This window comes from Bufo bufo, chromosome 3 (genome assembly GCF_905171765.1).
Source record: "Bufo bufo chromosome 3, aBufBuf1.1, whole genome shotgun sequence".
Classification (NCBI taxonomy): domain Eukaryota; kingdom Metazoa; phylum Chordata; class Amphibia; order Anura; family Bufonidae; genus Bufo; species Bufo bufo.
This window is the reverse complement of record NC_053391.1, coordinates 381,657,509-381,685,357: the sequence shown is the minus strand read 5'-3', so window position 1 is coordinate 381,685,357 and position 27,849 is coordinate 381,657,509. Positions and strand designations below refer to the sequence as shown.

The 27,849-nt window shown below is 40.9% G+C and overlaps 1 protein-coding gene across 1 annotated transcript in view; it reads right to left on the bottom strand.

The window, feature by feature from the left end:
* The window catches only part of SRRM3 (serine/arginine repetitive matrix 3), a 487,174-nt gene that overhangs the window by 248,939 nt on the left and 210,386 nt on the right, over positions 1-27,849 (bottom strand). Inside the window, exon 3 of the mRNA XM_040424724.1 lies at positions 25,502-25,755. Within this exon, the coding sequence (XP_040280658.1) occupies positions 25,502-25,725 (224 nt within the window). The 5' untranslated portion in view covers positions 25,726-25,755. The remainder of the gene's footprint in view (positions 1-25,501; positions 25,756-27,849) is intronic.

Below are 27,849 nucleotides of genomic sequence, written 5' to 3'. Positions count from 1 at the left end.
TGTTTGTCCGGCTATTCAGAGGCCTGGTGGGGCCATTGCATACAGTTATTGGGGTAGCATGTGCTTAGAATAAGCATGGTTGTATGTTTTCTGATACCCTGTTTACATGCGGGGCACGTGTCTGCAGTGGGCTCAAGCTATGCTCCCTTTGTTTAAGTGATGGTAAATGTGGATCAATGATCGATTTAAAAAAAACAAAAAAATGCAGCAGCATCGTGCGGAGGCTCGTTCACGCCTGGGCAGCAGCAGAAAGTGCCAGGCGAGGGCTGGTGTTCACGGTAGAATCAGACTTGTTTGCACGAGACCCACATTGCGGTCTGCACATACGCTGGGACGAAGCAGAGTTGGGCGCTAATGGTCAAATGACTGTTAGTATATTTTGTTCGGCTGTTTAGGGGCTTGCTGGGGGCTATTGCATATTGTTATTGGTTTAAGCATGTGCCTAGAATAGGTATGGTCGCATGTTTTCTGATACCTGTTCCATACGCGACGCGTGTCTCCAAGCTACGCACGCTGTGTTTAAGTGATGGTATTTTATTCATTTAGTTTTGGAAGGGTCATGTATCAATGGTCATAGAAAAAAAAAAAACGCAGCATTGTGTGGTAGCTCGTTCACGGCTGGGTAAACAGCAAAAAGTGCCAGGCGAATGCTGGCGCTCACAGTAGAATCGGACTTGGTTACACGGTCCGTGACTTGTAGAGCTCTGGGGCGAAGGGGGTTGGGCGCTAATGGTCGAATGATTGTGGTTAGGATTGTTACCTTCAAAGCTACGTCCATGTGTCTGCATTTACATTTTGTCCTACACGCCATTCACTACTAGAGCTGCGTTCATGCGTCCGCTGTTGCATTACATCAATACTCTGCTCACTTTCAGATTGCGTTCATAAGGGCGCTTTATACCATGCTCTTCATGCTCATACTCAGAGCTGCCCATACCATGTTTTAGGCACCACTCACATCCAGAGCTGCATTCACCCACTTGTTCTTACATCATGTGTTATACTCTGCTTCCACTTAAAGCTGCATTTCTTTTCATTACTACATTATGGTTACTCAGTATTCTTACTAGGGCAATCAGCACACCGCTCTGATACTGCTCTTCCGATAAACATAGCTGCTTTCTCTTCAGGCTTACGTCTCTTTCCTCGGTGGTGTGTTACATTCCATAGGCCTACCTTTTCTGTTCACTTAGAAAAGAAAGAAAAAAAATAATAATAATATTTTTTTTTGGTGTTCTTTAGTCCTGGTTTGCATTCACTCAGACTGGTCTCCTTTACTTCTGGTTCGCATTCACTCAGATTGGTCTCCTGCCCAGTTAACCAAATAGCTCCCTAGCGGTCAGTGGGCCAATAGGAGTAAGTTCCTACTATCTTTTCACAGTTGTTCATTCGTTTGTCACGACAAGGGTCTTCTCTTAGCGAACTGCAATGCCCCTGGCTCTTGTTTTTCTCTCATCTGTTTCAATTTCACGGTTTGCAGTTGGTTTAATGCTTCCTTTATGGACGTGGTTCGGATCACTAATGTCTATGCATTTTCCATTAGGTCTGTCTCACGTTTTAATTACTTATCGTCACTGTAAGGTCATCCAGTTCAGACTCTTGGCTTCGGGGGGGCCTCATGGCTTCGGGGGCCCGATGACCGTTCTTCATGTTGTTCGTTAGGGGTACGATATGGTTGTAGGCTGGTTAACGTCCTAGGTTCATTGTCGCAGAGGGTCATGGTTATGCGAGTCCCCAAGTCATACTGGTGCTGCTTAAGTGGTTTATATATAAAAAAAACAAAAAACATTAGTCTTGCACGCATGGCTCCGCCATTAGAGTCGCTCACGCAGGGCTTCTCCGTTTAGTTTTACACACAGGACTCTGCCATTAGTCTCTCACGCATGGCTTTTCCGTTCTAGTTTTACACATATGGCTCCGCCATTAGAGTCTCTCACGCATATGACTCCGCCATTAGAGTCTCTCACGCATATGACTCCGCCATTAGAGTCTCTCACGCATATGACTCCGCCATTAGAGTCTCTCACGAATATGACTCCGCCATTAGAGTCTCTCACGCATATGACTCCGCCATTAGAGTCTCTCACGCATATGACTATGCGTGATCCCACCACAAGTAGGTTCCATGTCTTTTCTGCCTTCAGACCCGCTCACATGGCTCAGTCATCTGTGGCTCGCAATACAATTTTTCTTGGTCGCTTGTACAATTAGAGCCTCACTCACATTATTGTTTTTCTCTGACTTTTGATTTCTAGGTTGTTGGGTCTTCATTGTTTTCTTTATAAGCAGTCATCCCAAGCCTGCCTTTGCGGACATCACCTTCTCCCAGGCATGCTTACTTCATCTACAAACTCGGGCTGAGGGGTTGGTGTCCGGCCTAAGTCCTGGGTATCGGTCTGTCTTACAGTAGGAGGTACAGTAATAAGGCGCAATTTACGAAGTCTGTCACGTCTACAGACACGACAAATCCTATCACGACTACAGGCGCAGCATACATAGTTTATCACGACCTTAAGCTTATTTTCTGTCACAACTGCAGGTATGGTGTGTACGTTCTGTCCTTATTACAGGCAACATTAGCTCGTTAATCGAAATAGTCATGTATTCCTGTTTAAACCCACCAGGCCTGGGGAACCATACACATTTCGCTTAATCTACTACTAGAGTAAGACGGCATACACCATGTTCTAACTTTTGGGTCCTTTATATATAAAAATAAAATAAAAAGTGTGCCCTGGGAATAAGTAGAGGTGAAGTATTTTGCCACCAGGAACAGTTGGTGTCCGATCAGGGCACTTGGCGAATGGTTGGAGTTCATTTAGGCCCTTCCAACAGATTCACCATTGTTTGTTCAGTCTGCAGCTCTCAGGATTCAGACCTTCTCGTAATATGTTCATATGTTGTTAGTCAACATGGGAGTAAATCGTTTCTGGTTACCGGCCACTCTTTCAATCGCATCAGCATTAACCATCTCCAAGAACGATGTGGCGGTGCACAAGACAAAGAGGTAAGGTAGATGGAAGTCACTGTGATATATATATACGGTATATTCCGCACCTTCATCGTGAAAGGTCTTTTGCCTTCAAAAGTGGGTGTCGTAACGGTATGCATATATTTACTCTAAACTAAGGTCTGCTCTTTTTGGCCCCTTTAGGCTGCCCTTCCACAGCAGTTATAGCATAACTCTACTGCTTGTTGTAGATAGGGTTAGATAGGTTAGGTTCACCTTTCTGATAGCCAATCCGACCACAAATATATATACAGAGAGAGAGAGAGCGATCGCTATGTCCCAATGTACCTTTACTTTACTTTCACACTTTCATTTAATATAGAATTATGTACTTAATTAAAAAAAATATGCCTGCATCCAACTGAAAAAAGCTGTACAGTCATGGCCACTGGGGGTCACACTTTCATTGCCTGTTGTTAGGCAAGATCCGTCCCCAGTAAGAGACGCAGAAGATGACTGAGAGGAAATGAGGGTCTGTCAGAGCTAGCTGAGCCTGATAGAAGCACTGCCTATACTCTGCTGCTGAAGTCTGATTACTCCCTCCATATCAGCTTTCTAAGCTTCCTAGAAGAAAACAAATTTAGTGGAAAGTAAGAGAAGCAAGGTCACTGCATACAATATTGGTAGATTCAACAGAAGGGAGACATCTATTGTTTCTGAGTGAAATGCATCTACCTGTGCAGCTGAAACAGGGAATAATATGGCTGAAAGAGACTTTATGGGTTCCCAAAAAAACACAAGTTCCTTCACAGTTATGATTGCACAAAGCACTGACATTATGCAAACTTTTTTTGAAAACTCAGTACAGTGTATGCGTTAAAGCGAGTCTGTTACCCACTTTGCACTATTTACACTACCCAACAGACCATGTAACTACCATTGCAAAAAACCTGTATAACACCACAGTGTGAAGTCACTGCCCAAAAATAGAACTTTTAATGATATGGAAATCCAGCTCAAACTACCTAGCTTGGCGAGCTTTCCTTTTGAAAGCGCCAAAGCCTGCCTCTTCTATCCAATTTCAGCTCCTCCCCTCTCCCTTGTTGTTACCGTACAGCACTTCCAAAACTTGTGCAGGTGCCCTCTCCCTGTCTTCTTGCTCCTGGGCACTGCCTAGTGCCTAAGTGTGTGTTGTAGACTTTTCTCTTGTGGCTCGCACTAGCCCACAGAAGGGAGTGTAGTGAACAGGCGCTGGAAGACAGGGAAAAGGGCACCTGCATGAGATTCAGAAGTGGATGGGAAAGTGGATGAAGGCTTGACAGGATAGGGGAAAAGCTGGCATTGAGAACTTTCAAAAGGAAAGCCTGCCCAGCTGGGCACTTGAGCTGCTTTTGCATATTAATTAAAGTTATTTTTACATTACATACAGTACAGGTGTTGAGGAACGGTTGAGACGTATGCATATATCCATGCAGGCCTGCAAACACGTGCGGGCATGTGTGGTATATATGTGCATACATTAACCACAACATCATGGGACGATGTGCGCAGATGTGCCCAGCATCTGCGCACGTCTGCCCATGGTGATCCCCAGGGGCTCATGGTGGCCCCTGTGGGAAATATGTGCCCCCTGGGAGCCGGGCCCCCTTATAATGTAGGGGCTTGTGCCCCCTTATAATGTAGGGGCTTGTGCCCCCTTATAATGTAGGGGCTTGTGATGTAGGGGCTTGTGCCCCCTCATATAATAATGTGCCCCCTCTAGATATGTCTGTCCCTAATATTAATGTATACATGTGTATGGATGTGCCCCAAGCATCCATACGCATGTATATTATATATATTCCCCCCCCTCCTACAACTGAAACCAGGTGCATCGGTGTGAATGTGCCCCAAGCATTCGCACCGATGCAATCTGGCTAATTACATCAGAATGACCAGACAAGGGTCAGGTCATCCGGATGGATACAAAGAGCTCAGATTCAACAGAATCTGAGCCCTTTGTTGTAATTATCCCCAGCGCCGCTGGAGATAATTGCGCATGATAGAAGAAGGGGAGAAGCCTCTCCTCCTTCTATTATGCGCATTCCGACAGTGCGATTACTATCGCACTGTCCGGAATGCTAGGTGCAGCAGGTGGGAGATCAAAGGCTTCTCCCGCCTGTCTGCCAGAAGCGCGTCCCCGATGTGAGCACGCGGGCCGGCGCAGTGACGTCATATCGCTGCGCCGGCCCTCGTGGCTCGGATGGGCGCGCGCGCGCGCCCCCTGGTGCGCGGAAGTGCGGGCCGCCGGGGATAAATATCGGCGGCCCCGGCACTCCGGAGTTAGGATCGGGGCCCCCACCTTGAGAGCGCATCGGCACTCAGGACAATGCGCCCCCCCCCTCCGGCTGAAGAGAGCCGGCCGCACACCCTCACTGAAGGATCATCCCCAGGACGACGAGCATCCCCTAGGCAACGAGCGGAAGGACTAAGTATCACCCTATATATATATATATATATATATATATATACACCGCTATCCCACAAACGATTCTCCCCTTATCTAAACCCCCTGACTATATACCACTATATCACCCCTGGTAACCCCTATATCACCCCTGGTAACCCCTGGTAACCCCTATTACCCCTGGTACACCCCTATTACCCCTGGTACACCCGTTAACCCTTTACACCCCTGGTACACCCCTTGTTAACCCTATTGCCCCTGGCACTATACCCTAGTCCCTGCCCTGAAACCCTTGCTGTGCTTTAACACATTTGCAGGGTATTAACCCTTGCATTACTGTGTAGCTGTATTTGTGTCGGTGGCCTGCATACACCCCTACAGTGCCACCGTTAACCCTCGTCGTACCCCGTAGGGACAGTGAGTAGCCAGGCGGGTGGGTTGTTAATATTACTTGTATGTGTGAACTGTATAGATAGTTTATGGGTGGAATTTGGGAACGTGTAGTGTAGTTTAGGATTGTATATTTAGTGCTGTATTGTTAGTGTATTGCGTGCGTAGTGTATTGTAAGTAATAAATACCGTTATATTTGTACCCTTTGTGTAGTGTGTACTTGTTAGCGGTAGTGAGTAAGGCACATGCAGCTAGCGTAGTGATTAGTGTAAAGCATATCGAAAGTATTGTGTTATCATTATATAAAGGTATAAATGGGCGGAGTCATCAATAGATGGCTCCTCCCATTTATGAATATTAATTATTGATATTTGCATAAATATTGGTGATTAATATTCCCCCTTTACAACAGGTATATTGGCAACGGTGGTTACAAGTTCCGATGTCCATTGGTGGTAGTAAAAATTGTGAAAAGTGGCTTCCTTTAATGATTGCTCTGATGAAGCTTGGATAGAGGAGGGAGTTGTTACACCTTCTGGTAACTGTTTTGGTATATATTGCTGGTTTGAGAAAGTTCATTCATGCTATGATTAAGAGCCTGTGAAGAGGCCTGAAACATGTAAGCAGGATGTTATCCTTCAGTGGATGTACTTCTCCATCTTTTTAACCCAAATTACTAACACATTTGGATTTTATTGTTTTCTTCAGTGCTGGAATAAACCCTTCATTTACTGCATTTGATCCCTTAAGCCTTCCTTATACCTAAAGAAGCACTCCAGGCTTTTGCCTATATAGTGCAGGATAGGCCAAAAATAATGGCCATTTGAGGAATGTCTGCCATCTTGATTTCCTCAGATATGGGGAATCATTCCTGGTTTTGCAGAGACAGAGGAGACGGAGTCTCATTAGACTGCACTGCTCTGAGTACTGTGTAAAGGCAGCCATAGCAGATCAGTGACACAGAATTTATGTCCCTTCACGCCACACAGTCTCCATGTTTTCCTATGTGATGCAGTTTCAGCCTGTCTGCCTTGTCATCTCTCTCTCCACTGTCAGCTTTTACATGCAGGAGGCAGGGAGACCAGTGTGAAGGTACATCCCAAAGAACTACACGTGAGAGTCAGGAGCTTTATATAACTGCAGCTAATCACTGTATACACTCACCTACCATATACCTGCATTCTTGGTCCTTAACATTGGGGAGACTTATATCTCTAACAGAATACAGAGATATACAAAGGAATATGGAGGGTGGGGAGGGGCCTGAGGGCTGCCAGGAAGGATTTGATTGGTAATGTCATCCTGTAGTTCACAGGAAGCCAGCTACATGGGAGAGACTGAGTTCCTGTTTACACATTAGAGTAGCTCTGGGCTACTGCTGGTCAGCCTTGAGGTCACCTGGCCAGATTCTCATAATGAAAAGGTTCAAAATGTATGGATGCAACTGAGTTAGGTTGTAACAAACTACACTGCTAGAAAATTTGTGGTTAATTAGCGCTATATATATATATATTTGGACAGTGGCACAATTCGCAACTGAATGTAGACGTTCTGGTTTAATTCAAGGTATTGAACAAAAATATCCCGTGAAATGTTTAGGAATTGCAACCATTTTTCTACAAAGCCTCCTCATTTCAGGGGCTCAAAAGTAATTGGACAAATTGAAATTAACATAAATAAAATGGTCTTTACTGCAGCTTTCTTCAGTTGTTGCTTGTTTGTGGGTCTTTCTGCCTAAAGGTTTTCTTAAGTAAGTGAAATGCATGCTCAATCGGGTTGAGATCTAATGATTAACTTGGCCATTGCAGAATATTCTACTGCTTTGCCTTACAAAAAACTCCTGGGTTGCTTTTGCAGTATGTTTTGGGTCATTGTCCATCTGTACGGTGAAGCGTCAATTAATCTTGCTGCATTTGGTTAAATCTGAGTAGCAAGTATATCCTGTACACTTTAGAATTTATCCCGCTGCACCTGACTTCAGTAACATCATTAATAAACACTAGTGACTCCGTGCCATTGGAAGCCATGCATTCACATGCCATTATACTGCCAACACCATATTTTACAGAGAATCATGGGCCATGGATCATGAGCCATTCCAAGCCTTCTCCATACTTTGTCCTTCCCTTCATTCTGGTACAGGTTGATCTTAGTGTCATCTATCCAAAAAATGCTGTTCCATAACTGGGCTAGCTTCTTTAGAAGTTTTTTACTGTCTAATCTGGCCTTTCTATTTTTGAGATGATTAATGGTTTGCACCATGTGGTGAAACATCTGTATTTGCTCTTATGAAGTCTTCTCTTTATGGTGGACTTAGATACTGATACACCTACTTCCTGGAGAGTGTTCTTCACTTGGGTGGATGTTGTAAAGGTGTTTTTCTTTCCATGGAAAGGATTCTGCTATCATCTACCACTGTTGACTTCCATGGACATCCAGGCCTTTTTTGAGTTCCAGAGCTCACTGTGGATTTGACCACTTCTAACATTTCCGCAATCTCTCTCATGGATTTCTTCTTAGCCAAATGATGGTCTATTTCACTTCCATTGAGAGCTCCTTTTACCGCATGTTGTGGGTTCACAGCAATAGTTTCCAAATGCAAATGCCACAACTGGAATCAGTTCCTGCTAAATTAATGATGGAATAACGAGGGAATAGCCCATGCAGCCCATTTTTGAGATAATTGTCCAATTACCTTTGGTCCCCTGAAAAAGTGGCAGCTGCATATTAAAGAGCTAAAATTAGGATGTGAATACCCTCAAATTAAAACTGAGTCTGCACTTTAAGCCCACATTGTTTATATAACTGTATCTTGAATATATTTTGGCAAACAGTTAAAATGCCAAAACTTGCGTCACTGTCCAAATATTTCTGGACATAACAGTATATACAGTACAGACCAAAAGTTTGGACACACCTTCTCATTCAAAGAGTTTTCTTTATTTTCATGACTATGAAAATTGTAGATTCACACTGAAGGCATCAAAACTATGAATTAACACATGTGGAATTATATACATAACAAACAAGTGTGAAACAACTGAAAATATGTCATATTCTAGGTTCTTCAAAGTAGCCACCTTTTGCTTTGATTACTGCTTTGCACACTCTTGGCATTCTCTTGATGAGCTTCAAGAGGTAGTCCCCTGAAATTGTTTTCACTTCACAGGTGTGCCCTGTCAGGTTTAATAAGTGGGATTTCTTGCCTTATAAATGGGGTTGGGACCATCAGTGGTGTTGAGGAGAAGTCAGGTGGATACACAGCTGATAGTCCTACTGAATAGACTGTTAGAATTTTTATTATGGCAAGAAAAAAGCAGCTAAGTAAAGAAAAACGAGTGGCCATCATTACTTTAAGAAATGAAGGTCAGTCAGTCAGCCGAAAAATTGGGAAAACTTTGAAAGTCAGGGCTATTTGACCATGAAGGAGAGTAATGGGGTGCTGCGCCAGATGACCTGGCCTCCACAGTCACCGGACCTGAACCCAATCGAGATGGTTTGGGGTGAGCTGGACCGCAGAGTGAAGGCAAAAGGGCCAACAAGTGCTAAGCATCTCTGGGAACTCCTTCAAGACTGTTGGAAGACCATTTCAGGGGACTACCTCTTGAAGCTCATCAAGAGAATGCCAAGAGTGTGCAAAGCAGTAATCAAAGCAAAAGGTGGCTACTTTGAAGAACCTAGAATATGACATATTTTCAGTTGTTTCACACTTGTTTGTTATGTATATAATTCCACATGTGATAATTCATAGTTTTGATGCCTTCATAGTCATGAAAATAAAGAAAACTCTTTGAATGAGAAGGTGTGTCCAAACTTTTGGTCTGTACTGTATATATGAGAGAGAGAGATTCTTTAACAAGTTACTTTAACACTCCAAAGCAATTTCAACTATTTATTTACAATTATTCAGACACAGATTTTAATTTATTATCTAATTTTTACATGCATATATAATCAGACATTAAATTAATGACATGAAGCAACTGTGACTATATGATTTAATGGAACTAGATATAAAGTAATCCATACGGTTTACTCTAATCTTAGCATGATAATGCAGAAATACAGAAAAACTGAAACAAGGTAAAAGGTAGTCAATTCACCTTATGTACTCCAAAATAGTTCAATTAAAATGGTACAAATTGCCCTGCATAAAACGAGCTCCCATATGGCTATGTCAATGTAAAAACAAAAAAGCTATGGCTGTTGAAATGGAGAGATTAAGAAAAAAATCCCAGAGCTTTAATTAAGCCAAAGCAATCAATACAATTCCATTAATTGGCCTACTAGGTACTAAAATTAAAATAAATTCTTGACTAGTCTGTGAGTTAGCCTTGGTTCACACTGTGCATTTTTGTTGCATTATTAACATGCATTTTTGTTTTGGGCAATGAACTCCCAATGGGAGACATACACATTTGTTTTGCTATGTTTCAAGCAAAGCAAAAAACTATTCCATGTGAAAAAATGTACTGCCTTACAAAACATGCAGCAATAAACATATAGAGTTATTTATGTAATGTGTACAATTTGATATTTATATTATAATTAGGGCTGATTTACATTTGTGTTTAACTGATCCGGTAGGTGGTTCCGGCAGACCCAGCATAGCTGGACAAAACCATGCACCGCCGGACCCCACTGACTATAATGGGATCCAGCAGCGATCTGGCAGCTTTCCGACCAGACAAAGCAGAAAACGGCAGGATCACTGCTGGATCCCATAATAGTCAATCAGGTATGGTGGTGCATGGCCATGTCCAGCTATGTAGGATCCAGTGAACTCAAACAGCCTGCTCAATCAATTAAAGGCAGATGAGAATCAGCCCTTATTGCACACACTATAATTATTGCACTATACAGTGAAGTAACCAGCTACAAATAGTAGGAAGCACTATTCTCACAAATTTCTTTGTCAGTCATTGAATTAATGAGATTGGAGAATTAGCAAAGAAAAAAGGTTGATCGATAACAGCAAAAGTAAAAAGGCTTAATGCATCTGAACTGCAGCCACCGAAAGGCTGTTAAAAGAAAGGAAGCTTTAGTAAACTGAACATAATAGTCCTCTGAGAAAAGGTCAAACACATTGGCACTCAATATTTGTTGGCAACATGAGAAACGGCCAAAGCTTTTTCTGTTAAATCAAGCTTGGAATATGATACTATTGTATACTGCAGATCACAATCTATAGGTTATTTTAGGAAACTATGCCTTATATGAATGGTATTGCTTTAAAGGGGTTCTTCAGGAATTCGGAAAATAAAATAACTGAAAATACTTAAACATTATTTTATTATAACCATATTTCCAAATACCTTTCTTTAGTTATAATAGCTCGTTTTGTCTAGGGGGCAATTATCAGGGGAAATAAAATGGCTCCCAAAAAGTTGCCTCATCCCTTCTGCTCTGCTTGTCAGGGATTATGATCCTGAATACAGATGAGAGGATCTTCAGCTGAATCTCTGTAGGAATGTAGTCAATGAGGAGACATGAAGAACAAAGAGAAGGGTGTAGTGTATTTGATGAGCAGCAGCACTTGTAAACAGTCTCCATTACCACAGCCCCACATGACCACAGTATGTCCTGTGCGTCCTCTCTGTACTTCATGTTTCCTCATGAACTCCATTCCTACAGAGATTCAGCTAAAGATCTTATCAGCTATATTCAGGATCATAATACCTGACAAGTAGAGCAGAGAGGAGGATGAGGCAGCTCATTAGCTCAGTGCTGTGAAGTAACTTGTCCTGCTGTATGATTAGGACAGGTTTTGTGTGCACTAATAGGATGGTAGCCATTTTATTTCTCCTAATGATTGCTCCCTAGACAAAATGAGCCATCATTACTATTGAAATATATTTGTATTTTTATTTTCTTAATTCCCAGAGAACCACTTTAATAAATATATAGGGGGACATTTATAAAATGTGATAGGTCAGTTTTCTGGCATTAAAATGTCACAAGTGCTGGCGAACGCAATTTTCTGCAAGAAATTACACAACTTTGGCCTTCTGCGTTAACCCATGTCACTTTCAAAAGTGGGCAGGGATTAAGGTCAAGTTAGCAGATTAGATCACTTGTAGGTCTCTTATATCTTCTCTGCTGTTCACAAAAGTTGCAAAAATGTTGCAACTCCACATCATGCAAGCCCGAGGTGTGCTTTAAAAAATAATCAGAAACCACATCACACTTGCACCTAATTCATTATTACTGTCTGCCGTTTAATAAAGACATATGTAAAAATGACCTAAAAATTTGCCCCATAGTAATTAGTTCAACGCACTTTTTATTGCTACAAGACATTTAGAATAAAAAAAATATAAAGCAACAGTGAAACATTAAAAAACATCTGAATTAAGAACCTATAATTTTGTGTCTTTAGAACTGTGTCTTGAGTCACCATTGGTGGGGACTCTATGTGTCCCTCTAGTCCTCCTGTTTACCTGTAGTGAAGCAGAGATTATCTGGCACATGCACAATATCTTCCCTGCTTTACTACAGGATCGGAAGGACATGCCTACTCCCCACCTATGCTAACTAGATATCTGTTCATGCTATGGAACACAGCACAGATGAGAAGACCTGGCTTCAAGCAAATGAACGTGATGTTAGATGAAGTAAGAGAGAGGAGAATGGACAGGGTCATGTGAGTGTATTCCAGATAGGGTGCTAGGTGCAGAAATTGTAAATACATTCAGGGGCGGATTGGCCATAGACCCTACAGGAAAATTTCCCGGTGGGACGATGACCCAAGGAGCCACCCAAGTCCTCCTCTCTGCCACTGAATGGGTACATAATGAGCTTAGGTACTCAGGTACTCATGTACCCAGCCTGCTACCGCACATGTCCTCCTAAATTCAACTGCTGTGGCCAGCACCCCACCTCCTAAGTCCCCTGTTCCATAGACCACTGGAGGAGAAGGAGGACAGAAGATGATAGCTATTGATGGCCCCCACAGAGAGCCAGCTTTTGGGACAGTATGTTGTGCTACACTGTGTTATTTGATTCTGCTGGGATGGTATTTTGCACTATTGTTTACCCCGCCTACTTGTGTTGCCCCGCCTTCTGTTATTTTGGACCTGCGTACAAAATGGGGCCACTTATTTTTTTTCCAGGGCCACTTTAAGTTCCCAGTCCGCCCCTGAATATGGTACCTTACAAAGAGAAAGATGGCTGCACATTAGAATTAATGAAAGCTGGATGCTGCATCTTGGAAGACACCTTTAAATGATTAAATCCATATGTTCTACATATGGAAAGAAAAGATGAAACATTATTTTATGTATACATGAGCCTATGCTGTCACCTTCAAGATAATGTACCGTAAAAATACATGAACTGCATTTTTTTGAGGATCCAATTAACTTCATCTAATGAAGACTATTGCATGAATTTCTAGAGCCCTTTCTGATTCAATCCACAGAGCCTATTTTGCTATAACTAATAGACTAGTACTAACAACACCTCAGGGATTGCCATAACAAGAAGCACAGTCTCTATAGTTAGGATTCTCTAGCCTTATTTTAATGATATTATTAATAATAACACATGCAGCATACAAAATCTAACTAAATACCAGTTGATTTGCCGGGTACAAAATTAATCATTTCAGTTATTAGCAACCATAACCTTAAAAATGCTTTGCTAAATGGTGAGTAAATTTATATAAAAATCTTGTTAAATACCTATTATCTGAATTTGTTGCCATCATGCCTCCAGATAAAGCACTCATTTCAAATTATTTTTTTACTCCAGGGAAAGTAAACCACTTTGTATGAAGAATATGGACAGAACCACAATATTGATATATCTTTTGATATATCAATTATATTTCAAGCCCATTTAACCACTTGGATTTATTACTAGTTTCATGACAGAAATGATTAACAATTATTATTCCACCAATAAAGCTTCCACCAAACAGATAATTTCAAGGGTAAGATGCTGCCTATTCCCCTAAAGTTTCTAAACCATTTGCAGAAAAGGAGAGAAGCGGAATGCTGACACAGTGCCCTTCCTGCTAAAATTGTATCTGCCTCCTTTAAGATATTCATACAGTTGGTGCAATGGGATCTTCTAGATTCCCTGCTGCTCAGTGCCTTGTATGTGGTGTATGGCTCCACAGAAGTCTGGCCAGAGGTGGCCAGGTTGGACAGCACCAGAACATCAGGAGGCATTCTTATATTTTTTTATATATTATTATTATATTTTTTTATTTATCAATATTAGACAGAGTATTACATATTTTGCTGGTTCATAGTAGAATGATGTAATTTGAAAACTGACAGCTATTCTTAGTCACAATATGAAGTTACGTTAAAATAAAAAAATATAGTAAACTGGAATAAACTGTGATATCACTCTGGATTTATTTTCTTTTTCTCTATTCCTCTATTCTCCTTTAGGACACCTTGAGGCAGCTAAGCTACCCTTTAGATGTTCCAGAAGATGCCATTCTGTTGAGCTTCAGTAATATACCATTCATTTTCTCCATTATCTGAAAAAGTGCATAGTTGTTTTTTTTTTGGTTCATTCTCTTTCAATGTGCTCTATATTGAATGCTTTAGTAGCTCTATAGTCACCTGAAGCGTAGGCAGTGAGAACTGAGTCCATTACTGTAAAAAAATATAAATTTGTCACTAGACATAGCATATACAATAGCTTCTGTAGTGATCATGTAAGCATTAAAAGGAGGAGTTGTATAGGTAGTTATGCCCCATTATTTCTCTATAATTTTCCCAACCTCCTTCCATAGTGTCTGAACATCGTGCAGCACCATAAAGGACGTATTCTTTAATGGGGTGGTGAGATCTGATTTTTAATACAAGGCACACACTGTTGACCATATTTTCTAAAATGGTGGCACAGTGTAGGCCATTTTCAGTGTGGGTACATTTTGTTTAGGCCGCACAATGTGGGCATTTTTTTTATTGTTCAAGGGATACTTTGTGAGACTATCATATTCAGGAGATGTGCTAAAGAGGTGCTGTAAAAGTAAAGAGCCAAAGACATCTGGATGGCAAATTCAGATTTTTTTTTTTAAAAAGCACAATCACAAAAACAATTTTTAACCAGATATACATGTCTATTCATAGGAAAAAAACAAAAAACATCTTTTTATAATTATTGATTTACATGTATTTGAGACAAATAAACATTTTTGTAATTGGTGTTGCATTGTTTGCCTCAGCAGCTATACAATGAGGTTCGGTGAAAAAGCCATCAGACTGGCTATTTTCTTACACCTCTTTAAGTTCTGCTAAGCACTCATCTGGGTTGATTTATGTCTGACAGATTTATCATTCAACAGCTTTCTGCAGCTGCTCTACAGTGTGAAATCTGGGAGTTATAGGAGGCAAACAGTACAGATGCAAAAGTTTTAAAAACCCATTACAAACATATTAGTCACAAATATATGTAAATCAGTAATAATAAGAAAACTGTCTCAGAAGGTGTCTATTGGCTTTAAGTTTGATTCTAATACCGTGTCTGTATTTGGGAAGGGAAGGGGGGGACAGTAATGGGAGAATCGCATCCTCCCCTTACATAGCGCACAAGCTAACTAAATAGACTATGACACTGAATGTGCACATACATACCCATAAATAAAGGATGAGTGTGGGTAGGTAAGTATGTATTTATGGTGTGGCAAAGCAGTTTAAAATTTAAACTGTTTGCACAAGTTTGCACAATTTATAGGAAATGACTATTATACAATTATATTTAAAATATTAAATATTTATTAACATTAAAATATATATCTTTAATCCACATTAATATATGGTGTATTTGGAACATTCAAAATAATTTACATGGTTAGATAAGTTGGAATAATTTTCCACGGCTAGTTACACCACATGAATATCTTGTCATCCAAGTAGGGAACCTCGATTTTAAAAATTTGAATCCCACTCATATAGGAGCTGCTTCCATGTTTTTTCAAACAGTACAGTTTCCCAGCAAACTGACACTGCTGCTGATCGGAGGCTGTGGCGGCCGGGGAAATCATCACAGCCAATCTGGTTTCCTCAGCAACAGGACGCCGCTGCTGATCGGTGGCAGCAGTGGCCAGGGAAACCTAACACTCTTTACCCTCTCTGCTGCCTAACACTGAGAAAAGTCAGGGGTTAAGCAGAGAGAAAGAAGTGACACAGCCACGACCAGTATGCTGTATACTGTTGGGTCTATCTCAGAACCAGCAGGACAACCAGCTACAAGTATGTACATAAGTTACACACTCAACAGCAGCAAAAAATTTTTTATTGAAGACTATTTTGTTTCTTAATTTTGCATTAAGGGAATGAATAAGTAAAAAACAAAACAAAATAAATAAGTGCAGTGTCCATACTCTTTAACAAAAATGTGGTCTAACAATGTTCAGTGCAAAAACTTGACTCTTCATAGTGTAGTCAGCTTAATACTGTAGTTCATTCCAGTAATTCATTTTAAACTAGGTAAACGGAAGACATAAACTTGCTTTATGAAATAATATTAGCATAAAGCGATGATGAAGCCATTTAGCTTCTAGCTTTGTATGCATAGTAAAATACAACAATAAAAAAGACCTTTAGTAGCATATATTAGTTTCATAAGTCATCATAACTTTTCTTCTTTGATGTTTTAGCCTCTTACAAAATCTAGTATTAAATAGCAAAGGTTTAACAAGTTTTCATGGGCTCTACTAGATGAAAGTAATGTATCATCTATAGTAATTTCATGTCCTCTCTCCCATTTGTATGGAAAAGAACATCAAGTTTCTATTTGAAGCCGCAAGCGCTGCATCCATTTCCAATCCAGTCACTTTATATTATTGGAAATATTATGTTTTTTTAATGTAATAATAAGAAATTTCTTACAGTGCAAATAAAATAATACATCTCCGATTAATGCAACAATAAGATATTTATACTAATTGTAAAAGTTATGAGTTATTTTTAGGCTACTTTCACACTTGCGTTCAGAACGGATCCGTCTGCATTATAGTTTAAAAAAAAATTCTAAGTGTGAAAGTAGCTTCAGACGGATCCGTCCAGTGGAGACGGATCCGTTTGAAAATTGAGTCATATTGTGTCATCTTCAAACGGATCCGTCCCCATTGACTTACATTGTAAGTCTGGACGGATCCGTTTGCCTCCGTACGGCCAGGCGGACACCTGAAAGCTGCAAGCAGCGTTCAGGTGTCCGCTTGCTGAGCGGAGGCAAACGGAGCCAGACTGATGCATTCTGAGCGGATCCGCATCCACTCAGAATGCATTAGGGCAGTACGGATGCGTTCGGGGCCGCTTGTGAGAGCCTTCAAACGGAGCTCACAAGCGGAGCCCCGAACGCTAGTGTGAAAGTAGCCTTAAAGAGGTTTTCTGAGACCAAGGGATAGGCCTTAGATATCAGATCAGTGGTGGTCCAACATCCAACACCCCAAGAATCAGCTGTCTGAAGGGGCTACAAAACTTGGGCGAGTGTAGTAGCTTCTTCATTGTTTACCAAGTGCCATATATCTTCAAATGAATGTATAAAGCAAAAATGAATCCAGCTTCATTAAAAAAAGGATTTATTAAGCAAATGAATGGGACAGAGCTAAATGTAGTACCATACACAGCCACTACAGAATGCACAGCACTGTGCCTGGTAAACAATGAAAATATTACAGTTCTCGCCCAAGTGCTCCTTCAAAAGCCGAGTAAGGCTACTTTCACACTAGAATCCGACAGGGTTCAACAAAAACGCTTCCGTTACTGATAATACAACCATCTGCATCGTTATGAACGGATCCGGTGGAATTATCTTTCAACAGATCGGTCATGAACTCCATTGAAAGTCAATGGGGGACGGATCCATTTTCTTTGCTTCGCATGCCATGACGGAAACCCGCAGCATGCTGCGGTTTGCTTTACAGTATGGGAACGCAACCAAGCGGAACGGAATGCATTTTGGAGCATTTCATTATGGTGAGTTACATTTTGTCTCCATTGACAATGACGCATTGTCAATGGACGCATCTCAATACCGTAAAACAGAAACGCTAGTGTGGAAGTAGCCTAATGTGGAGGACCAGCGCCATACCCTCTCTGATCTGATATTGATGATCTAGACTAAGGAGGATATTAAAGTTCTGAAAAACACTGTTACTAAATGTTCATTTTAAAAATAGAAATGTGTATTTCCTTAATAATAATAGTCAACTTTAAAAAGTTCATATTTTTTCTTCCTAAGGTCATTGTTTTATTACAAAGATTGAAATAGATTATTCTTAAGAAGAAACTGAACAAATTTAGAAGAATTAAGAGTGTGCTTATCATGTGATTCCCATGGGAAATAAATACAAAAGAATAATGCCAGAATAGATATAGAATACTTTAAAAATAATAAGTATATTGTAGTCTACGCTTCTAAATAAATGAAATAATAATGGAAAATTACTTAAATTATAGCAGTACATGAACAATTGCTTCTGGTTATACAATGATCCTTATTAGTCTTATGTTAGTTACAGGTTGCAAAAGCTTTATAAAATCGAAAGCAATTAGGCTTACAAAAAAAAATATTTATAACTTCACAGACAGAAAAAAAGAATCACATAAAAACTGCATTGTAAACTGGTCCTTGTTATCTCAAGTGTTACCGTCTAACATGACGTGAAGTGTAGGGTGTTTATGTAGTAGACCTGGGATATATATTTTTGGTTTACTTTTACTATGATTCATGATTGTTTTTGTATGGCTTTAATGGTTTTATTGTTATTCACGCCAACTGTTCGATCGATTGCATAATTCTCATTAATATTCACATAACATAATTATATCCATATATGTACATAAATCCTCCATCAATTGACATAATTGATATATTAAAAATTAATGTTCACAGCTTAATTCAAAACAAAATTGGGAGTATAGCAGATTACTAACCAGCATGGAAACCCCACATGCGTTCAGCGTCAAACAAAGCCAACTGCACATGAGCGGAAGTAAATAACTTGTGGAGTGCTGTAAGCGGTCATGTGTTGGATTGCGCTCACGTGACGGTCAGCTGACAGCCGTGTGTGCATTTCACCTCATTGCCGCTTCCTGCGCTCCACAAGTTATTTACTTCCACGCATGTGCAGTTGGCTTTGTTTGACGCCGAACACATGTGGGGTTTCCATGCTGGTTAGTAATCTGCTATACTCCCAATTTTGTTTTGAATTAAGCTGTGCACATTCATTTTTAATATATCAATTATGTCAATTGATGGGGGATTTATGTACATATATGGATATAATTACCGGATTGTCTCTATAGACGCAGGCACACCATTTACTTTTTTTCTGCTGTGCTGCTTTCATTTGTTTTTGTTATAGATAGAAAGATAGATAGATAATAGATAGATGACTGATAGATAGATAAATCAATAGAAATATAGATATCAGATGACTGATGGCTAGATAGCTAGATAGATTAAAAAAAATAAAAATTTAAAAGCAGAAAGGTCAGCAGCACTCTATAGGTATGCCAGGTGCAATTCCACAAAAGTTCCCAGACCAGGAACAGTAAGGTAGAAATGATGAAAAACGGGCAGCACTCCGGTCTTGTGGTGAAAATTCAGTGATGTTTATTACACCCCAAAGCAATGCAGCATTTCAGCTTGACAAAGGCTCCATTGAGAGAGCTGAAATGCTGCATTGCTTTGGGATGTAATAAACATCACTGAATTTTCACCACAAGACCGGAGTGCTGCCCGTTTTTCATTATTTCTAGATAGATAGATAGATAATAGATGACTGATAGATAGATAGATAGATAGATAGATAGACTGAAAACTACATAAGGAATCTACTAGCTATCTAACAGTAGACATATATAAAGGATTTAATAAAATGAATTTGATCAGTGTATCCAGGTTAAATAATACTCATAGTGTCAGTGGATTTAGTTTAATTGGTTTCAATTATTTTTAATCGGCAAGTCCTTAGTGCTCTTTATACTATGCACAGTATGGTGCTTGAGTGGATGACACTCAAGCAAGTTTAGCAAATATTGAAAGAGTGGCTAGCTTTCTACTTACTTTTATCTTTTAACTAAACTTTATTAAATCATATAATAAATGTGCTAAAAATAATTTTAGTAATATACTTAAATTTTTTTTTTTTTACTTTTCCATGCAAAATAGGTGCCTGAAGTTTATGTGCCATTGGTGCTTTAGAATCCCTACTCCCATACAACGCTGTGTATGGCAATATGGATTCCCCTGTGGCTGCACTGAGAGCTGTAGAGGACGGAGCAACACTGCCCCTGCCTGTACCAGCGCTACTCCGCTAAAGCCTGGCATACATGGCCTATGTCAGACTTTAGCAGATACCAATGTAGTATACAGGATATTAGCAAAGCTGAGCGGAGTGGGTGCAGGGCAGGAGCTCCCATCTAGGCCAGCACTGGTACAGGCAGGAGCAGTGATGCTCCTGCCTGTACAGCTCCCCGTGCAGCCACTTGAGAATTCATACTCCTGTACACAGCGCTGTATGGGAGTCCGAAGTCTAAAGTGCCATAGTCACCTGAACTTCCGGTGCCTATTTCACATGGAAAAGTGAAAAAGAAATATAGTGTATTACAAAATTATTTTAGCACACTTAGAATTGGATTTAATAAAGGTACATTTTAACTACTCAACAATATGTTTAAAACAAATTCTGTGGAAAGGGTATTTAAAGAGTGTAAGAACACATTTTAGAGAATATTCTAGTCAGACACCATACATGTACTGCATACTGGCGCAGAATGAAGCATTTAATGAATGAATAAATGATCTGCATAATTCGAAGACAGACTTGTTGCTGCTGCAAGCAGCAGTGATCTGGCGCTAAAAAAACGGAAATTGGAAGGAATCTAGACTGGTCTTAGGGGGTAGTAAACAGGGCATTTCAATGGAAGTAGCACTGTAGTAACCAGTCAGAGTAGACAGAGCTTTGTAGCTTCTGGGGAACTGCTGATGGGTTGGGGTGCGGGGTGTCAGATCCCTGCCGATCAGACATTAGTGGCCTATCCTGAAGATGGGCCATATCAATATTGTTATCCTAACTGATATATGTTTCTAGGGAAAAGTGACATCTCTCTCACTTATTAGCAGCCCGTAGTTCTCCTTTCAATGCCTGCAGGCTCTCTGTTCAGAAACTTAATCACTCACCAACATAATCCATCTACAATAAGGCAGAAATAAGAAATAGGGAGAAGGAGGCAGGGAATGAATGAAGTGGGGGGAGCAGCATCAGTTTTAATCCACCAGTATGTGAGAGGCTAATGTGATCTATTTACCTATCACTTGTACATTGTACTGTATGTAAGTCTTGTACCCCTTTTCATTTTCCTGTTCCTAATCCATATATCTTCCTCTTTATCACGTTTAAGGGTTACACTATTCCTTGTATGTGGTACATGTATTCTAAGCTTACTGTAGATATAAAACACATTGTGTTATGTTCTGAAGCTTAGGATTAATGTATAGTCAATGAGAAGGAACATTCATTTTAAATTATGCTTAGAAATCCTTCTTGCGTGATATAGAGAGTTTGGGGACTTGCCAGTCCATGTAATTGTGATGTGATAGTGGTGCTTTGAATAAGATAAATGCTTACTCAGGAATCCTGCTATCTCATATTTATTTGATTGAGCCTTCGGAATAATGTCGTTGTTGACAATCTCCTTTAATAATTTCTGTAATGCTAAGCAAAAATTTAATTTGGATGGCAAATAATTTCTTTCTTTTTTAGACCTTCAGATCTGCAGACGTTCTATACATGGACGGTAATTGTGAACACTCTAGTGACCTTGCCAGAAAGCTTCAGTTCACAAAGTATCCTCGAGGACTAACGTGTTCATTTATCTCTTAGGAAACGTCACATATAAGAATTTTCTGTGATTATTTAACCATAAATCATTCCTAATCTAAATCCAAATTGTTCCTGTTAATGAATGTTTCAGCCATCATAGGTTGAAGGTTTCCATGACAAGTCTGGCACTGAAAAGGTTGATTGAGATCCTTCCTAGACATATTGCCTTAAAGGGGTTTTCTAGGCTCCTGAAATGGTCCAACACCCTGCACCCCACCAATCAGCTGCTCCCTGTGGCTCGAACTAGCACTTTCAATGGAACAAGAAGCATAGCGCCGTTCAAAGTGTAGTGGCCATGCTGAGCTGCTGCAGCTCATTTTCTATTGAAGTGAATGGGAGCTGTGGAGCACTAACCTGGCATGGTCAGTACACTTTGAACAGAGCTGTGGTTCTCTTTGAATTCATGGTGCTAGTTCCAACACTAGTGGCTGCAGGGAACAACTGCTCAGTGTGGATGTGGGGTGTCGGGCCCCCACTGATGGAATATTAATGACCTATCCTGAGGATAGGTCATCAATATCAGCAGCCTGGAAAACCCTTTTTATTTAAAATATCCTGCAGTTTTGGGTCTACAGTCCCCATGTGTCTCCATTTTAATAGACTAAAAACTAATCTTATGTGCAGTCATATTCTGTATTGTGCCATTTTATTTGTTCCCTTGCCTTCTAGTTAGTAAGCAGGCCTAGAAGGGACTGGAGTTAAACATAACTGCGTGGTTACACTACACAAGGTTTATTTGTAGGAAACACATAGATCTGCATAGTTGCTCATAGTTGCTATATATACATAATAGTATATTCATTAAAGGAGTTGTCCGGGTTCAGAGCTGAACCCGGACATAACCCCATTTCCGCCCCTCTAACATGGGCATCCCTTGTCCTGCGCTGGACAAGGTCTTGTTTATTTATATTTTCAGACTGCTAGGCAGAGGCTTCCGCCTAGCAGTGTTGCTGGTGATGTCACCGGCACTTATGGGCGGGATTTTGCACTGCTCTAGCCGTTTTACAGGCTAGTGCAGCACTAAGGCCTCTTTCACACGGGCGTTGCGGGAAAATGTGCGGGTGCGTTACGGGAACACCCACGATTTTTCTGCGCGAGTGCAAAACATTGTAATGCGTTTTGCACTCGCGTGAGAAAAATCGTGCATGTTTGGTACCCAAACCCGAACTTCTTCACAGAAGTTCGGGCTTGGGATCGGTGTTCTGTAGATTGTATTATTTTCCCTTATAACATGGTTATAAGGGAAAATAATAGCATTCTGAATACAGAATGAATAGTAAAATAGCGCTGGAGGGGTTAAAAATAAAAAAGAATTTAACTCACCTTAGTCCACTTGATCGCGATGCCGGCATCTCCTTCTGTCTCCTTTGCTGAACAGGACCTGTGGTGAGCGTCCATTACAGGTCAAGGACCTTTGATGACGTCACTCCAGTCATCACATGACCCATCACCATGGTAAAAGATCATGTGATGACCGGAGTGACATCATCAAAGGTCCTGTTCCTGTATTTAATGCTCACCACAGGTCCTATTCAACAAAGGAGACAGAAGGAGATGCCGGGCTACGCGATCAAGTGGACTAAGGTGAGTTAATTATTTATTTATTTATTTTAACCCCTCCAGCGCTGTTTTACTATGCATTCTGTATTCAGAATGCTATTATTTTCCCTTATAACAATGCTATAAGGGAAAATAATAATGATCGGGTCTCCATCCCGATCGTCTCCTAGCAACCGTGCGTGAAAATCGCACCGCATCCGCACTTGCTTGCAGATGCTTGCGATTTTCACGCAACCCCATTCACTTCTATGGGGCCTGCGTTGCGTGAAAAACGCAGAATATAGAGCATGCTGCGATTTTCACGCAACGCATAAGTGATGTGTGAAAATCACCGCTCATGTGAGCAGCCCCATAGAAATGAATGGGTCGATATTCAGTGCGGGTGCAATGCGTTCACCTCACGCATCGCATCCGCGCGGAATACTCACCCGTGTGAAAGGGGCCTAAAGCCCGCTCATCAGTCTGCTAGGCAGAAGCCTCCGCTTAGCTTACCATATGGAGAGCCTGGTATGTCACCTTTGCCCGATGTTATTCAGCACAGGGCAAATTAGAGCATCATATCAGGGGGGTGCCTGGGTAAAAAATGGAGGTATGTCGGGCTTCAGAGCTGACAACCCCTTTAATAAGAAATTTGGCAAAATCACTTAATTATTTATTTTGTAAGCACTAGAGAAATTTAAAAATATATTTTGAATATATAATGCAAAAATGAACTTTTCACGACTACTTTAAAAGGGGATTTGCTTTGGGGGAGTTCTTGGCGTTCCCCCTCCTCCTGTGCAGAACTGCAAAGGGAAGCATACTTACCTGCTTCCCAGCACTGGGTTATGGCACCAGCCTTGGTTGCCTCACTCAGGTTCCCCAACTCACTACACTCTTGCTCCATCCAGTAAAAATGATGTACACATTAAACATGTGGGAGCTTATGGGTGATGGATGGCCAATGGATATGTTTGGTTTAGAGACAAGTTAATGACGGACACATCTGTAATGGCTTTTCAATAAACCTTAAAGAATGGGGGGGGGGGGTTGTTTGGCAAACTGCAGCATTCTGCCAGACCTACAAAGGGAAGATGACTTACCTGCTTCCCGACACTAGATTCCTTCTACTGCAGGCCTGCGAACCTCTGCTGGCTCCATCGATGTTAACATCCAGTGTCTGGCTCCCCTTGCAATCAAGACAAATGGTCACATGACACAAGGGGAGCTGAACACCTCCACGGCCAGTGATTGGCTGTTGCGATGTCAAATCGGAGGTTGACATCGATGGAGCCCAGCAGAGTATTGCAGGCCTGCAGGAAAAGGAGCGGGAAGTCAGTGCCATGAAGCAGGTAAGAAGAAAGAAACCCCATCATTCTTGCACAACCCCTTTAAAGAGTTATTACATTAAAGGGGTATTCTAGCGGATAACATTTCTCATCCGTTTTCTTCTTACTGACATATCAGCTATGAAGATGAGTTGTGTTGAGCATTGATTAAACATCTACATTGCTGCTCAATGTGTCGGCAAAGTCCAGGACAGTGGTAGGTTCTCTTGGGCAACAGAATAGCAGACAAACATTGTACTGGGATCAGTTATGTGAACCTCAAGTGTAAAATCCTAGTTGCTAAGATTTTGATTATACTTGTTCTACAGATTGTCATCTGGGGTTTATGATAGGCTTTCCAGTATTTTTGACAGCATGAACTGTACAGTCTACAGCCCTATGCGTACCTTCAAGAATGCTGGAACCCATTAAAATTAAAGGTGTGCAGCAACAGTTATATGGATCAGTCAAAAGATAGATATGTCACATTATAATTGGAAGTCATGACTCTAGTGTGAACAGAGCGTTATTAGAGAGAACATACTGTTCGGGAGAAAGAAGGCTTGTGTACTTCATCATAAGCCAGTACTTTATATTTCTGGAAAGTATGTGGAAAAAAAGCTATGGTTATTTTGCCCCTAATAGACCAAAATACATCTTGCTTTATATCAGATATTAAAACCATGCAGAAAGTGCTGCGACTATGGATGTATGCAGGATCCCAGGACATACATGTATTAATAGAAGCTTCTTCCCTAGCTTTATTGGGGAGATTTATCAAAACTGGTGTAGAGAAAAACTGGCTTAGTTGTCCATAGCAATCAATCAGAGTCCGCCTTTAATTTTTCAAATCTCTGAAAAATGAAAGATGGAATCTGGTTGCTATGGGAAATTAAGTCAGTTTTCCTTTCTACTAGTTTCGATAAATCTCCCCCTGTAACATTTGGCTATGATTGTTACAGAATGAGGCTGCCTATGGATAATGACTTACCCCTGTTCTTCCATCATTTCCTGCAGCTCCATGCACTTTAGCTCTACTCTTCTTTTCCGCTCATGGTCCAAAATTTCCCTGTGGGCCTTTTTAACGAGGTTGGGCTCCACAGTTCTTGCTTCTTCTTCTGGCTTATGCCAGGTGCCTGAGGCACTGGGCTGGGTCAAACCATTGGCAGCTTCTTGAGGAGATGGAATCCTGGCACCATTGTTGCAAACAGACATCGCTATGCCTTCTCACAGCTATTATTCTTCCTGCGAAAATGCAAACAGATTCATTGAAGCTAAGGTTTATTTCCTTATCGTTCACACACCTTTGAAACAGAATGGTAAAAAGGAAATAGTCTCCATGCTCTGAGCCGCTCTGTTAAATTAAAACTGACGGCTTAATGGAGGAAGAGCTATACTAATCTGCTTTTCTGCAAGACAGGGACCAACACTGCCGACCAAGCAGCACAAGCTACGTTATGAAAGCTTCCATTGCAGACAGAGAAGTCAGTTCTTATATATTAGGGATTTGGGAGAGCTGACCATGCGTAAAAGACAGCATGAGATTGTCGTGCACCCAAATGGGAGCAAATTGTAGTAGCTAATTGGAGAAGAAGCACTGGCAGTGTTGGAAGCTATTATGCACATTGTAATGTAATTACAGACACACCTTAGGAGTATTGTGGATGGTAAGCTGCTATTAGATGTATTACTAAACAGTGCAGCCGGAATTCATTTTCTTTCCTGAGCATAAGAAGATATCAACAAAAATGAGATTACCATGCAATGGAACAGCTGGAGAACCACTGTGATGACAAAAATTATTTCATACCAGAAAATTATTGAGGTCCTGGGAGGAAACATCTACAGTCATGTGAAAAAATTAGGACACCCTTTGAAAGCATGTGGTTTTTTGTAACATTTTTAATAAATGGTTATTTCATCTCCGTTTCAACAATACAGAGAGATTAAATTAATCCAACTAAACAAAGAAAACTGAAGAAAAGTCTTTTCAAGATCTTCTGTAAATGTCATTCTACAAAAATGCCTATTCTAACTGAGGAAAAAGATAGGACACCCTCACATGTATTCCCTCTTAAATTGGCTCAGATCTCACACAGGTATATCACACCAGGTGCACATAATTAGTAGATCGTTACTCTGCATGTTGAATGAGGCTTGCCCTATTTAAACCTCAGACATTTAGTTTGGTGTGCTCCTGACTGTTGAAGTGAGAGTGAGCACCATGGTGAGAGCAAAAGAGCTGTCAGAGGACTTCAGAAAAAAGATTGTAGCAGCCTATGAGTCTGGGAAGGGATTTAAAAAGATCTCAAAAGATTTTGAAATCAGCCATTCCACTGTCCGGAAGATAGTCTACAAGTGGAGGGCTTTCAAAACAACTGCCAACATGCCCAGGACTGGTCGCCCCAGCAAGTTCACCCCAAGAGCAGACCGCAAGATGCTAAAAGAGGTATCCAAAAACCCTAAAGTGTCATCTCGAGAACTACAGCAGGCTCTGGCTACTGTTGATGTAGAAGTACATGCCTCTACAATCAGAAAGAGACTGTACAAGTTTAACTTGCATGGGAGGTGTGCAAGGAGGAAACCTTTGCTTTCCAAGAGAAACATCGAGGCCAGACTGACATTTGCCAGCGATAAAGTTGACAAAGACCAGGACTTCTGGAATAATGTTCTTTGGACAGATGAGTCCAAAATTGAATTATTTGGACACAACAGCAGAGGACATGTTTGGCGTAAACCAAACACAGCATTCCAAGAAAAGAACCTCATACCAACTGTGAAGCATGGAGGTGGAAGTGTCATGGTTTGGGGCTGCTTTGCTGCAGCAGGACCTGGTCAGCTCACCATCATAGAATCCACGATGAATTCTACTGTGTATCAGAAGGTGCTTGAAGAACATGTGAGACCATCAGTTAGAAAATTAAAGCTGAAGCGGAACTGGACCATGCAACATGACAATGACCCAAAACATACTAGTAAATCAACCAAAGATTGGCTGAAAAAGAAGAAATGGAGAGTCCTGGAATGGCCAAGTCAAAGTCCAGATTTGAATCCCATTGAGATGCTGTGGGGTGACTTGAAAAGGGCTGTACGTGCAAGAAACCCCTCAAACATCTCACAGCTGAAAAAGTTCTGCATTGAGGAGTGGGGTAAAATTTCCTCAGACCGATGTCGAAGACTGGTAGATGGCTACAAGAACCGTCTCACTGCAGTTATTTCAGCCAAAGGAGGTAACACTCGCTATTAGGGGCAAGGGTGTCCTATCTTTTTCCTCAGTTAGAATAGGCATTTTTGTAGAATGACATTTACAGAAGATCTTGAAAAGACTTTTCTTCAGTT